This window comes from Salvelinus alpinus, chromosome 12 (assembly GCF_045679555.1).
Source record: "Salvelinus alpinus chromosome 12, SLU_Salpinus.1, whole genome shotgun sequence".
In the NCBI taxonomy this organism is placed as follows: Eukaryota; Metazoa; Chordata; class Actinopteri; order Salmoniformes; family Salmonidae; genus Salvelinus; species Salvelinus alpinus.
In genome coordinates, this window is record NC_092097.1 from 16,995,477 (window position 1) to 17,010,021 (window position 14,545).

The window sequence follows — 14,545 nt, forward strand, 5'->3', positions numbered from 1 at the left end:
CACCATCCTCACAGTGAAGCATGGTGGTGGCAGCATCATGCTGTGAGGATGTTTTTCATCAACAGGGACTGGAAAACTGGTCAGAATTGAAGGATGGTGCTAAATACAGGGAAATTCTTGAGGGAAACCTGTTTCAGTCTTCCAGAGATTTGAGACTGGGATGGAGGTTCACTTTCCAGCAGGACAATGACCGTAAGCATACTGCTAAAGCAACACTCGAGTGTTTTAAGGGGAAACATTTAAATGTCTTGGAATGGCCTAGTCAAAGCCCAGACCTCAATCCAAATGAGAATCTGTGGTATGACTTAAAGATTGCTGTACACCAGCGGAAAACACATCCAGCTTGAAGGAGCTGGAGCAGTTTTGCCTTGAAGAATAGGCAAAAATCCCAGTGGCTAGATGTGCCAAGCTTATACAGACATACCCCAAGAGACAGGCAGCTGTAATTGCTGCAAAAGGTGGCTCTACAAAGTATTGACTTTGGGGGGGTGAATAGTTATGCACGCTGTTTTTTAGTGTTATTTCTTGTTTGTTTCACAATAAAAAATATTTTGCATCTTCAAAGTGGTAGGCATGTTGTGTATATCAAATTACACAAACCCCCCCAAAAATCTATTTTAATTCCAGGTTGTAAGGCAAAAAAATTGGAAAAATGCCAAAAGGGGGGTGAATACTTTTGCAAGCCACTGTACTTCTCTGTAAACAAATTAACAACGGACTTTCAGCATGCTTATAGAGAAGGGCACTCAACATGTACTGCACTGACACAAATGACTGATGATTGGTTGAAAGAAATTGATAAGAAGATTGTGGGAGCTGTACTGTTTGATTTCAGTGCAGACTTTGATATTATTGACCATAACCTGTTGAGAAAATGTACAGCACCAGTCAAAAGGTGACACACCTACTCATTCCAGGGGTTTTCTTTATTTTTACTATTTTCTACATTGTAGAATACTAGTGAAGACATCAAAACTATGAAATAACACATATGGAATCATGTAGTAAACCATATATAAACCATATAGTAAACCATATGCCATATGATAACCAGATATCGTTACTCCATTGATTTTCCCAAAAAGATAGAGCGGAAGAACAAGCATGAGTCTCTTGTAGAAAGTAAAAGTCTGCATTAAACCGTTTGCAATACAGGAAAATAGCCTTACGTTTGAGTAAATTACGAATACCACTGACATTAATTGAACAAAGAGATAGACATAAACATCAACCAACAACCTTATAAGCTTTTCCTAAGGATATGTAACTCAAAAGGATTTCCATCCCATTATTAACCTCTCCAACAAAAACAAACAAATACTGGTCATAAAGTTACCAGTATTCTTACTCCCACAAGGGGGAGACATTGTGTAGACTTTACAATAAGCAGTTATTCCCCTATAGTTAGTGTTTAGTTTACCAGTTTTCATGTCAGCCTTTTCTCATTCAAGTGTTTGTGTATATTTTTTTTATAATAAAAGGCTGCTTTTCACCTGGCAGTTAGGCAGCTTTTTGGCCTGCCAGTTCTGTCCGAGTTAGATTCTGGCTCTCTCTCAAATGTTCTGATTCGGCCACATTTCTTTCCCATCGATGATCACTCTTGCACCGACAAAAAAATGAGGTTTTCCCTGCCTTTCGAGCTGCAGCCACATCGGCCACAATTTCTCTCTTGTCACTTTGTCCGCTGAGGTCAGATCCTCCGTGAACCTCAATTTTTGCTTGATGAGGAATTCACAATTCTTCGCTCGCCTCCAGAGAAGATCCTGTGTAGATCTGTTGGTGAACCGGATGATGGTTGTCCTCTGTCTCTTGTCTTGATCACTGAGTCTTCCCAAACGATGAACGATGTCTACATCTTCCTGAAGTTTGGCTTTTGAGTCGGGAATGTCAGCTCCACAGATGTCAACAACTCTGCATTTGATGTTCTCACCCTCCTGCTCTGGAATTCCATGGAGCCTCAGGTTCCACCTGCGCTGGTATCTCTCCGCCTCATTCACCTTTTGCTAGAGTTCAGCCCCTTTCTCAACATTTTCATGGCAGATAACTTCCACTTTCTTCATGTCACTTTTGAGAGTTTTCACTTCTTCAAAGATAAAGTCAACAGATTTTTTCATGGCCTCAATTTTCATTGTATTCTCCCTCACCATGTCCTCCAAGCCACTTGCCCTTTCATCTATCTTTGCTGTTAAAAGCATTACAATATTGTTTTGCATCTCAAGAAGTGACATACCCTCTTGGCCTCATCTTTTTCCCCTGGGGCTTGACTGGAGTGCCGGAGTCATAAGGTAACGGCCTGAGCTGTGGACTGGAGGGGCGCAAGTAGTGAGCATTGTTGTCCGTGCTCACCACATTTTCATCACCCATTGCAGTATTTCTCCCCACAGTTACATTCTGAAGAGGAGTACCCAAAATTATACCATCTTTTGTGGTTAATTTTCCATCTGACGATCTCCATTTATTTTCTTTTGGTTCTGGAAGTGTCCATGTACGTTCGACAAGTTAGATTTCGAGCTAGCTATCTAGTGTTGTCGTAAACTAAACTAAATCATATTCATACTGGGTTTTATGACCGTAGAAATGACCAAATGGTCATATTTGGGTAAGGATATCCAATAATTCCTTCAGCTACCAAAACAACTTATCTGCACTGACCGCCTCCGCATCTTGCGCGCCCTCCGTAAATTGTATTTTGTCTGTAATGTGTTATTTCGTTATATGTCAGAGCCCAGTAAGACTAGCCATTGGCGTCAGCTAATGGTGATCCTAATAAATCAAATTAAATCAAGCCCGCCCCCAATGACGCCGATGGTCAAAAGATCATCTTCCTGTGTAAGTGTCTCTGAGGAGCAAAGTTGTGACAAAACATTTATGAGAAAGTGTCACATTTTGCAAATATAGAGGCAATCAAAACGTGATGGAAAACACATCACCATAAATAAAAAGACGTGTTTATTTATAATCAAATGTAAAATATGAAGACAGTAAAAAAGTACATCCTTTATAAATATTGTGTCTGCTTAGGGCAATCAACATTTTCATTTCATATCCAGCATATCATTATTTTCTTGTTACAATACCAGGGGCCTCATGCACCCATTATTTTAGAGGGGTCATATAGTACACGAGGATGGATGGTGAGGGGATCTGAGAATTCTGAGAAGTTGGAGAGTTTTGCATTTTTCAAACACCTGAAACAGCTTTTTCCTGCAATATGGAGCCATAATTGTTATGCCTAATTCTATGTAACTATATTATATTTTTCTGCATAGGTTATTTAACCTGTTCAATTGTCATTTTAATTAATGATGCACATTGATTCTTTAAGAACTTTTATATCTTAATAAGAGTTTAGTACAACTGCCACACTGGTATATAGTCTCATAACCCAAGAATTAAAGACATTTTTGTATTTTCTAAAGTCTAGCAACCTTGCCAGCAGACATTCCAGCTAAGATAGTTAGACAAGCTACTCTAACTTGATGGATAGCCTGAAATGGCTGGCATAAATATGAGGTTGGGAGATTAGGAAACTATCCATAATTATTGGGACAGTGAAGCATTTTTTATTTTGGCAAAATACTCCAAAAGTTTGGATTTGAAATCAAACAATGACTGAGGTTAAAGTGCAGACTGTCAGATTTCATTTGAAGGTATTTTCATCCATATCGGGTGACCAAAAGTATTGGGACAAATGTACTTGTATGTGTATTAAAGTAGTCAAAAGTTAAGTATTTGGTCCCATATTCATAGTACGCAATGACTACATCAATCTTGTGACTCTACACATGTGTTGGATCCATTTGCTCTTTGTTTTGGTTGTGTCAGACTTTTGGAGTATAGAGCCAAAATAAAAAATGCTTCACTGTCCCAATAATTACGAAGGGCACTGTAGCTGGCTAGCTCAAGTCAACTTCATAAAATTGCTAGGTGGCTAGTATTACAGAGAAACAACAAAACGTGTTTTATTTACTTATCAAGAATGCATACATAGCGTGATCAAATGTATTTTCATACATAGCTCCTGTGAGACCTGCCCATAACCGGCAGTAAGAATCAACTGTGATTCACTCGACACTCCTCCTCCACTGACAATACTCTCTGCACGCATATCTTTGGTCTGTGATACACCTGGGAAGGAACCACTTATTGGTCCAGACTATGTGGCCCCTCCGCAACATAATGCTGACAGATCTTTTTTTAAATAATGATGAAAATATGTGGGCTCTCTAGGTTTATTCCTAGGTTCCTGCCTTTCTAGGGAGTTTTTCCTAGCCACTGTGCTTCTACATCTGCATTGCTTGCTGTTTGGAGTTTTAGGCTGGGTTTCTGTATAGCACTTTGTGACATCTGCTGATTGTAAAAAGGGCTTTATAAATACATTTGATTGATTGGCTTAAAAATTATATTTAGTAATTAATGTAACATCTGAGGAGGCACGTGCGCTTGTGCCCCCTATGAGCATGACGCCTCTGACAATACTTTCAAGTAACACAAGACCCAATTATCCATCCTTTTGCTAATGGAATACCCCCCAACACACCCATATCCTTCAAAACGACACCTCGTATAGTACCGTTAAATTTACTCCCTTCAGAAAGATGTCCCACTCTGTTTCACACTTACTCAGGTCTTAATCAGAGTAGCTGCATTGGGTTCAGGAAAGTGGGAAAGCTGCAGTACTGGTTGCAAACCCTTAGTTTTATACCATGTGGATGGGCAGATAGATCCACACAGTGAGAGGGGAATGAGACTATCCATGCCTGTGTAAATCTGTGTGTTCTCTACTGGTCCTGTTTCTTGGGTATTCTACAACAAGCTTTTATATGCAGCACCCTTTCATTTTGTACCTGAAAAAGTACAAACTTTTTTTCCCATTATAGACAATTCATAACTGCCACCAGCAAGTGACTCCAAATCAGAGTAACTGCTACAGCTAGGGGGAAATACTAGACATACATGCTGTCACTCACAAAGACACATTCATTTATGCATTTACGCACAGCGAGTGCTGACACGCACACACACAAAATATTACGTGAATGATCAGGAAAGTGTGACAGACAGTAGGTAGGGCACACAGGGGTGTGATAAGAACCACATTTGATCCCTGACTTCCCAGCATGCAAAATATTAAACAACAGTCTGAGCTATGGGGTGTGCAAGTGTTGTTGGGGGATAAAGTACAGTACATGGACTGATTCATATTGATTCAAGATTTGATCACAAGGAAAAGAAAGACACCACTATTGATTGGACCCACCACAGTGATACATGCTACACTGGTCTCTCCTTCCTTCCTTCCTTCCTTCCTTCCTTCCTTCCTTCCTTCCTTCCTTCCTTCCTTCCTTCCTTCCTTCCTTCCTTCCTTCCTTCCTTCCTTCCTTCCTTCCTTCCTTCCTTCCTTCCTTCCTTCCTTCCTTCCTTCCTTCCTTCCCTGTGTGTTTATATGTTTATAATGGAGAGATGGAGGAATCATGTTGTGCCTTCAATTGACCATAATGCATTCCATCTTGGGGTTGATGAAAGAGAAGCCCGCAAAGGCCGCCTGGTCCATAGAGTCAATCAGGTTCTTGTCCGCGTGGGAGAGGCGGGGCTTCTCACGCAGGAACTCCCGGTCAAAGTTGCTGCAGTCATTGGGCGCTTTCTGTGCTCAGCAGAGAAGGGGTGTCAGTTCAACAAGTGACCAATAGAAACATTCACACCACAACTCCAAATAAGTAATTCACAATGGCGTAAACAAATCAAAAGCATCCGTGTGTGAGTTTCACTATCCACATCAAAGCCAGAGAACCAGATCGTACCACTTTAGGTTTGAAGGGGGGTTCCAGCTCTCTCTTCTCCAGGGCAGGCCAATTGAGGGTCTTGAAGAAGGAGTGTGCTTGGATGTTCCCCACCACCCCTAGTCTGTTAATAGGGTCTCGTTCAAACAGCTGGGGATCGAGCACAGAGACGCACAAGAGCTTAGAAACATGCATCCCATCTGAGATGTAAGGTGTGTGTGTGTGCAGAACTTGAGCTTGTGAGTGTGTAGGTGGGAGGGGTCGAGAGGGTTATACTGTAATTGCAACATTGCTTGCATATTTATGGGAAAAAAAACTTTTATTCACGGGCAACGTTGTGACATTCCAATGCCTGACATTCTCTGTATGTCTAGGTGTGACTAAACTCAGCAAAAAAAGAAACGTCCTCTCACTGTCAACTGGGTTTATTTTCAGCAAACTTAACATGTGTAAATATTTGTATGAACATAACAAGATTCAACAGCTGAGATATAAACTGAACAAGTTCCACAGACATGTGACTAACAGAAATTGAATAATGTGTCCCTGAACAAAGGGGGGGGGGTCAAAATCAAAAGTAACAGTCAGTATCTGGTGTGGCCACCAGCTGCATTAAGTACTGCAGTGCATCTCCTCCTCATTGACTGCACCAGATTTGCCAGTTCTTGCTGTGAGAAGTTACCCCACTCGTCTACCAAGGCACCTGCAAGTTCCCGGACATTTCTGGGGGGGAATGGCCCTAGCCCTCACTCTCCGATCCAACAGGTCCAAGACGTGCTCAATGGGATTGAGATCCGGGCTCTTCGCTGGCCATGGCAGAACACTGACATTCCTGTCTTGCAGGAAATCACGCACAGAATGAGCAGTATGGCTGGTGGCATTGTCATGCTGGAGGGTCATGCCAGGATGAGCCTGCAGGAAGGGTACCACATGAGGGAGGAGGATGTCTTCCCTGTAACGCACAGCGTTGAGATTGTGTGCAATGACAACATGCTCAGTCCGATGATGCTGTGACACACCGCCCCAGACCCTCCACCTCCAAATCGATCCCGCTCCAGAGTATAGGCCTCGGTGTAACGCTCATTCCTCCGACGATAAACGCAAATCCGATCATCACCCCTGGTGAGACAAAACCGCGACACGTTAGTGAAGAGCACTTTTTGCCAGTCCTGTCTGGTCCAGCGACGGTGGGTTTGTGCCCATAGGCGAAGTTGTTACCGGTGATGTCTGGTGAGGACCTGCCTTACAACAGGCTTACAAGCCCGCAGTCCAGCCTCTCTCAGCCTATTGCGGACAGTCTGAGCACTGATGGAGGGATTGTGTTCCTGGTGTAACTCGGGAAGTTGTTGTTGCCATCCTGTACCTGTCCCGCAGGTGTGATGTTCGGATGTACCGATCCTGTGCAGCTGTTGTTACACATGGTTTGCCACTGTGAAGACGATCAGCTGTCCGTCCTGTCTCCCTGTAGCGCTGTCTTAGGCGTCTCACAGTACGGACATTGCAATTTATTGCCCTGGCCACATCTGCAGTCCTCATGCCTCCTTGCAGCATGCCTAAGGCACGTTCACGCAGATGAGCAGGGACCCTGGGCATCTTTCTTTTTGTGTTTTTCAGAGTCAGTAGAAAGGCCTCTTTAGTGTCCTAAGTTTTCATAACTGTGACCTTAATTGCCTACTGTCTGTAAGCTGTTAGTGTCTTAACGACCGTTCCACAGGTGCATGTTCATTAATTGTTTATGATTCATTGAACAAGCATGGGAAAACAGTGTTTAAACCCTTTAACAGGAAGATCTGTGAAGTTAATTGGATTTTTACGAATTATGTAGAAAGACAGGGTCCTGAAAAAGGCACATTTCATTTTTTGCTGAGTTTACGTGTGAATGTCTGTGTGTGCATGGTTAGTGTGGATGAAAGACAGGGGAGATTGCAAGATTACATTGTTTACTAGTGGAGCCCCATCTGCCACCTACTGTCACAGACATACAACATTGTGAAAAGGAGGTCAGGGGTCAGTGAGAGAAGAGAATGAGCAGCAGCTTCACCCTCTCCAGCAGGTCCTTGGCCTCCTTGGTGAGCCAGCCAGGGTAGTGAGGCACGTCCATCCTGATGGACTCAAACAGCTCTTCCTCGTCATCACCCTGGAATGGCGACTGGCCAATCAGCATCTCATACACCAGCACCCCAAACGACCACCAGTCCACGGAGAAGGTGTACTTCTGTCCCAGCAGGATCTGAGGATGGACAGACAGAGAGACACATGTCAAGAGTCAACTATGTTAAGAGTTAACTACAGTCAGGATCAAAACACAGGCTAACAAATACAGGACAGAGAGTAAATTGCTTTAAACAGAATCCTACAAAACCCTATCCCGCATAGACACAGACAGTCACACAAACCTCTGGTGCGATGTAGTCTGGCGTCCCACAGAAAGTGGTGGCCCGATTTTCTCCAAACATGTTCTCCTTGCACATCCCAAAGTCAGCAATCTTAATGTGGCCGTCCCTGTCCAGCATCACATTGTCCAGCTTCAGGTCCCTGTAGCAGGAAAGGGTTAGGGCAGGGGGGAGAGGGGTTCAATCAGTCCATCTATTAAGCACTAATACAGGGGTGAATCATGTACACGGCAATATCAGGCCATCGCAGTTCATGGAGCTCACCTGTAAATAATTCCTTTGGAATGGAGGAACTGCAGTCCAATTACAATCTCTGCTGAGTAGAACCTAGGGGAGAACAATGGTAGAGGCCAACTTACTTCTGTGTGCATAAACATTATGAAAGGCCTACAGTCTGCCCTTAACCTGCTATCAAACCCTCTTGGATGAGTTTTAAAGTAACATATGTCATGAAGTTGGCCTGGGGGTAGGTTTATGACTGTCATAAATACCTCTTCCCCCCTTTTTCCTCTCTCTACCCTACTGATGTGACATTTGAAAATCCTTTGGTTAACATAGAGATTCTGGGAACATCAGAAGGTGGGGGGAAATGAACTATATTCTGGTAATCCGACCAATTGAACATATGCGGTGGTACTTAATGAATATGATGTCAGTTCGGTTGTCATCTGAGACATTCTCATCAATAATAGGAGGACATCAACTCTACAGTGGAAAAGTCTGCACATTGTAGTTATCAGATTCACATGGAATTGTTGTTCAATTTAAGTGTTTGAATATAAAATTATTGGTGAAGAGATGAAATGTAATTTTAGCTTCCAAATGAGAGATTTGGGTTTTCATAAAGTTAGGGCTCTGCTCAATCAGTGGCCCGCCCCTATGAAGAGATAGGGGTTATAAAACTTTTCAAACACACCCTTCTCGCTCCACTATATAAAGCCTTGACGAAAATATAACCTCCTGTTCCAAGTACGTGAGGTCTGCAGCCTCTGCGTTAAAAGGACTAACATGTCAACTACAGAACTAAGCCAACCTCAGCGTGAGCTTTGGTTGCGAATGGTATGAACTTTGAACTCTTATTCACTACAGAAGTGATACCTCCTAGCCATTGAGTTAGCAACAGCAGCTGCAAACGTGGGCTAGGAAAGAACAGACAGAGAATCCCGTCTACCACACAACGACGTTACTACAACGTATCCAATTGACCAGCAGAGACATTCTTCAAAGGACAAAGGACTCGGTTGGGCAACACAGCCTTCCATCTACCACCAACCTACCGAAGTGCAGCTCAGAGTAAATATTTATTGCATTTTCCTTTTCCAAATGGGCGGTAATTTAGAATGCATAAGATACTGTATTTACGATAGCATGGCGTCTCCCTTTGTTCCTCAAGTCTTCCCGCTCTTTCACTCAAACACAGCCCCCTTTTCTTTTGTGTAACCAGCTGTCATATCTGTTCCGTCCGCAAGGGACGTTTTCCTTTATGACGTAATTTGTAATCAAGGTATGATTCATTCTGTGTATATGTAATTCTGTGTGATTAGTTAGGTATTTAGTAAATAAATAATTAAACCCAATTTTGTATTGCTGATTCAACTTGTTAGCCAGGGTGAGACTGAATTAAGGTGACGATTAATATTGACTGCTATTGATGTAAAATATGACTAGGTCTTTAAGAGTTTATTCGGAAGAAAACAGCTCTATAAATATTATTTCGTGGTGCCCCGACTCTCTAGTTAATTACATTTACATGATTAGCTCAATCAGATAATATTAATTACGGAGAAACGATTTTATAGAATAGCATGTCATATCACTTAATCCGGCATAGCCAAAGACACTACACATAACTACTTAGTGGCTGCTGGATGGTGAGATAGAACCTACATAACACTGTCACTCACGTGGCTCTGTGGAGATCAAAGCGACCCTTATCTTGTATGTGGAACATCAGATCCCCTCCATTCAGGTACTCCATCACGAAAAACAGGTGTTCCTGGGAAAACACACACACGCACATAATCCTATCATTTAAACTACCGTCTACACAGATAAGTATAGTGACACAAATCAGTCTGAGGGAAAATTGTTCACATAATGAAAGATAAAGCTAATGGAGAGGGGTCTCACCCTGGTCTGGAAGGTGGAGTAGAGGTGTGCGAGGAAGGGGTTGTCCCAGGCCAGGGCCAGGACTCTCTTCTCCACCATGGTACACTCCACATCATCATCCATCAGAACCACATCTTTCTTCAGGGCCTTCACAGCAAAGTATTCCCCTCGCCCCTTCAGCTCTGTCAGCAGGACCTGGAGCGCCATACGGGAAAGGTGATGCTGTTAGGCTGCATACTCCCAGAGAGAAAACACATGTTGAACAACTATGAGACCAGAGCAGGCCACTGAGATGCTATTGTCACTCCGACAATAGATAATAACATATACTAACTAAACACCTAAAGTAGGTCAGTTTGCAGCAGTTGAAGAGTGCCTTGGAACCTTTTAGATAAAGCAGTATTAGCATGTGACACTTGTGGGAAGGACATTGAGTGTGTGTGCATGGGTGTCAGTGGTGTGAGGGTAAATGTAGCAGAGTGGTTGGCCTGGGGCCTACATTACCTTGCCAAAGCTGCCCTTGCCCAGCACCTTGTGGAACACAAAGTCGTCGATGGTGAGGTGGATCGTGGGGGTGATGCTGGTGGGGGCAGGGACCTTACCACCCTCCCACAGCTTCTCATTGGCTTCTGTTGAACACACACACACACAAAGAGGGGCATAATATCAATAGATACATTTACACATGTAAAGACACAACAACAACAAAATATGGATAAGAAAAACAAAAAGTGTGGTTTACTTAAGCAATAAGGCTTGAGGGGGTGTTGTATATGGCCAATATACCACGGCTAAGGGCTGTTCAGGATACAGCCCTTAGCCGTGGTATATTGGCCATATATCACAAACCCCCGAGGAGCCTTATTGCTATTATAAACTTGTTACCAACGTAATTAAAACAGTAAAAATACATGTTTTGTCATATACCTGGGATACTTAAGCAATAAGGCATGAGGAGTGGGTGTGGTATATGGCCAAAATACCACGGCTAAGGGCTATTCTTTCGCAGACACAACATGGAGTGCCTGGATACAGCCCTTAGCCGTGAATATTGGCCATATACCACAAACCCCCGAGGTGCCTTATTGCTATTATAAACTGGTTACCAATGTAAGTAGAGCAATAAAAATACATGTTGTCATACCTGTTGTATACGGTCTGATATACCACAGCTGTCAGCCAATCAGCATTCATGGCTCGAACCACCCAGTTTATAAGGCAGAATACCGTGCTCTCAGCTGCAACAGTGACAGCTACTCACCACTAGGGTCCGCTACTGGGCTTTTGTCGTCCTGGTAGATTGGTCCTGGTAAGTCCTGGTAGATTCCAATGTCCGTTGACTCGGATTTGTTGGACTCAGACCTACTTATAGATTTCTGAGGAAGTAAAAATGCCATTACAATAGGTTTATGAATGTGCATTAATGATTCTAGAAAACACATTCATGTGTGTGAATGTGGGTAAGACAAAGTGCATATCCCTGCCTTTCACACCTGGCTAACTTGGTTGAGGGCCTCAGACAGAAGTTTCTGGTTGATTCCACAGAGATTGCCCACTTTCTTCTGACACTTGTGATGGATGTTCATGGAACAATCTGACAGGAGAAAGGAGAGAAGAGTAAGACACTGGTTGTGAAAAGATGGAGAGGGAAAGAGATAGAGGGCCAGAGCTAACAGATTGCATATATTGAAGATAGATGGCAAGAGACAGAGGGAGAGGGAATGAGAGAGAGGGGGCATCACACCCACCTTCACACTTGATGCCCTGCTTGACCATTCCCCACAGCATACTGCCACAGTGGTCACAGAAGGTAGGGCTCAAGTAGTTGTGGCTCTTGAAGCGATGCGGCATGTCGATCTTAAAGCGCTCCTTCTGGAACTGTAGACACAGAGCTCCCGTCATCAAAGAGACAGTCCATAGTACCAATGAGCACTGCCCAAAGACCTGGGAGTCTGTGGGGCCTCACAGCCCTTCTGAAACTCCTCATGGTTCCCCAAAGGGAGCAGGGGGCACTCACCTACACCCTTAACTGGTGGACTGACTCCACCCTCACAGCACTGACTGGCCTATAATTCCACCTACACACCCAGGGGAGCTCCCATACAGGCTGCAGACAGGGGACTCTGACCACTAACCCCTGAAGAGAAGGCAGATCTATCCTAGCTGCATCAGGTGCTGAAGAGCTGATCCTACTGCTGCAGATACTAGCAGCCTTACAATCTCCCTGGCTGTATACTTCATAAGCAACACTGCAACACTAGTTAAAAGTGCTCCACTACTGGTAACAACGGTCTTATGCTGAATCCACTGGCACTATACTGGCTACTTTGGTCCTGTGCTAGCTAAATTACAACTGGAACGGAGCACCACTGTTCAGTTTTAAACACGAGCCCATTTATTTGCCTGGCCTCTGATAGCCGTTGACCTCCCTGAATGGGTCTCGTCTTGCCGTTAAAGGGATGCAGAGAAACGTGACACAGTTCCCTCACAGCTGCATGACCGCGATGCAATCAGAGGAATTGTCGTGGGAAATGACAATCCAAGTAAACATATTGATCAAGGGAATTGCTCGGTTGAAAACTGATCTTCAAACACCAACTACTATTTGGAATGTATTCTGATAGGTGGTCATAATGCTTACCACAGTGTCTCTACTGTTCTCTGCTGTTCCGGTGCATCTCCCAATGATTTTGTCGATGCATTTCTTGTGGATAGCCGCGTTGCATTCTGAGGACAGAGATAAAGCCACATTAGGGCAAGCTCATAGTTAAGACATTCACCTATTGATGAGAAATGTGTATGTTTTTGGGAGTGAATGATTGCACAGCGAACGTTTAGGATGCCTCCAAGCTACAAAACAATGTCCATATAGTGGAAAAATCTAAACAGCAAGTGGTTAGAGAGACACTCACGTCGGCACTTGTAGCCTTGCTTGTTGAGTCCCCTGTTTGAAAAGAAAACAGGGTGCAAGAGTCATACAATACATTTCTAATCTTTGTGCACTTTTCCCAGAAGGTGAGAAAATCTCATGAAAAGTATTGATGGTGACAATAAACAGCAGTAGCTTAACAGGATGAAAGAGAGGAGAGACATTCATTCATCTTTTGCACAAACACCGTCCGCACACACTTCTAAGGCCAAAAGGGACATTGGTCATTCCTCAACCTGTCGCCATTAGGAACCAATAACAGTTTTCTTCTCTGGTAGGAAGGGGACAGCCCTGCCCTGGGGATTGTGCTGAGCCGCTGACCTTGTTGGAACACCCTGTGGGTTTTCCCAAGACAGTGACTTACAGAGCTCACATTACAGGTCGTGCCAGCCAGTCTTATTGTTATTATTGGCCTGGCTACTCCAGTCAGGGAACAATTAGGGCTGCTAATCGGTCTACTTAGAGACCCCATGTGGGCTGGTTTTGGGGTAATCAGTCAACTCTCTCTGTACTCTGGTTTACTGCTAGGCCAAGGCATAATACCGTTTGCGTGTAAAACAAACAACTACACAAGTAAACCAGGTTGAAAGCCCACTGTTTGATGCAGTAATGACGTGTGAGAAAGTTATGCTCTTTTTCCATGGTCAGTGTGGAGGTCAGTATGGATGGTATTCTACACCATCTTGCCTATGCTGCTCGGTCATCGCTCATCCATATATTTATATGTACATATTCTTATTCCATCCCTTTACTTAGATTTGTGTGTATTAGGTAGTTGTTGTAGAATTGTTAGATTACTTGTTAGATATTACTGCACTGTCAGAACTAGAAGCGCAAGCGTTTCGCTACACTCACATTAGCATCTGCTAACCATGTGTATGTGACCAATTTGATTTGGTCATGGTGGTGTTAGGATAGGTTTTCTCCATCTCTCACCAGACAAACTCCCTGCAGACAGAGCAGAAGGTGGGCTGTCCGAAGAAGGTGGCGGTGAATTCATGGTTCTTGATGAAGTGCACCTTGGGCTGTTTAATGGCTTTCCTTCGGTTCAGTGTCATCGGCACGTCCTCCCCTTCACGTGTCTTCACTGTCGATTTAAACGCTGCTGGGGACACATGAAAATGTTAAAGTTAATGATTCTATGTACTCAATCATACCATTGTGGATGATATTGAGACATTTTGTTACAGTAGCTAGGATTCCATCCAATTTGCGACAGATTTTCAAGCAAATATAAACAAATCTGCATAAAACAATATGCACATTTTTAACCAGAATGTTTTTCCATCAAAATTACTTTTTGCGTATAAAAGGCTGTCCGTGTTGATGTAGTA

The 14,545-nt window shown here is 43.4% G+C and overlaps 1 protein-coding gene across 3 annotated transcripts in view; it reads right to left on the bottom strand.

Annotated features, from left to right (window-relative positions):
- Positions 1-4,785: 4,785 nt before the first annotated feature.
- Positions 4,786-14,545, bottom strand: part of LOC139535625 (protein kinase C delta type-like) — a 38,376-nt gene continuing 28,616 nt past the window's right edge. For 2 of the 3 annotated variants that reach the window (XM_071335223.1, XM_071335224.1), the window contains exons 4-17: positions 14,148-14,316; positions 13,195-13,226; positions 12,924-13,009; positions 12,031-12,160; positions 11,776-11,876; positions 11,544-11,658; positions 10,787-10,911; positions 10,304-10,477; positions 10,078-10,169; positions 8,438-8,500; positions 8,177-8,315; positions 7,822-8,010; positions 5,802-5,930; positions 4,786-5,644 (exon numbers count right to left, since the gene is read on the bottom strand). In XM_071335223.1, coding sequence (XP_071191324.1) covers positions 5,486-5,644; positions 5,802-5,930; positions 7,822-8,010; positions 8,177-8,315; positions 8,438-8,500; positions 10,078-10,169; positions 10,304-10,477; positions 10,787-10,911; positions 11,544-11,658; positions 11,776-11,876; positions 12,031-12,160; positions 12,924-13,009; positions 13,195-13,226; positions 14,148-14,316 — 1,703 coding nt within the window. In that variant the 3' untranslated portion in view covers positions 4,786-5,485. The remainder of the gene's footprint in view (positions 5,645-5,801; positions 5,931-7,821; positions 8,011-8,176; positions 8,316-8,437; positions 8,501-10,077; positions 10,170-10,303; positions 10,478-10,786; positions 10,912-11,543; positions 11,659-11,775; positions 11,877-12,030; positions 12,161-12,923; positions 13,010-13,194; positions 13,227-14,147; positions 14,317-14,545) is intronic. The other variant, XM_071335225.1, reaches the window with a different exon arrangement.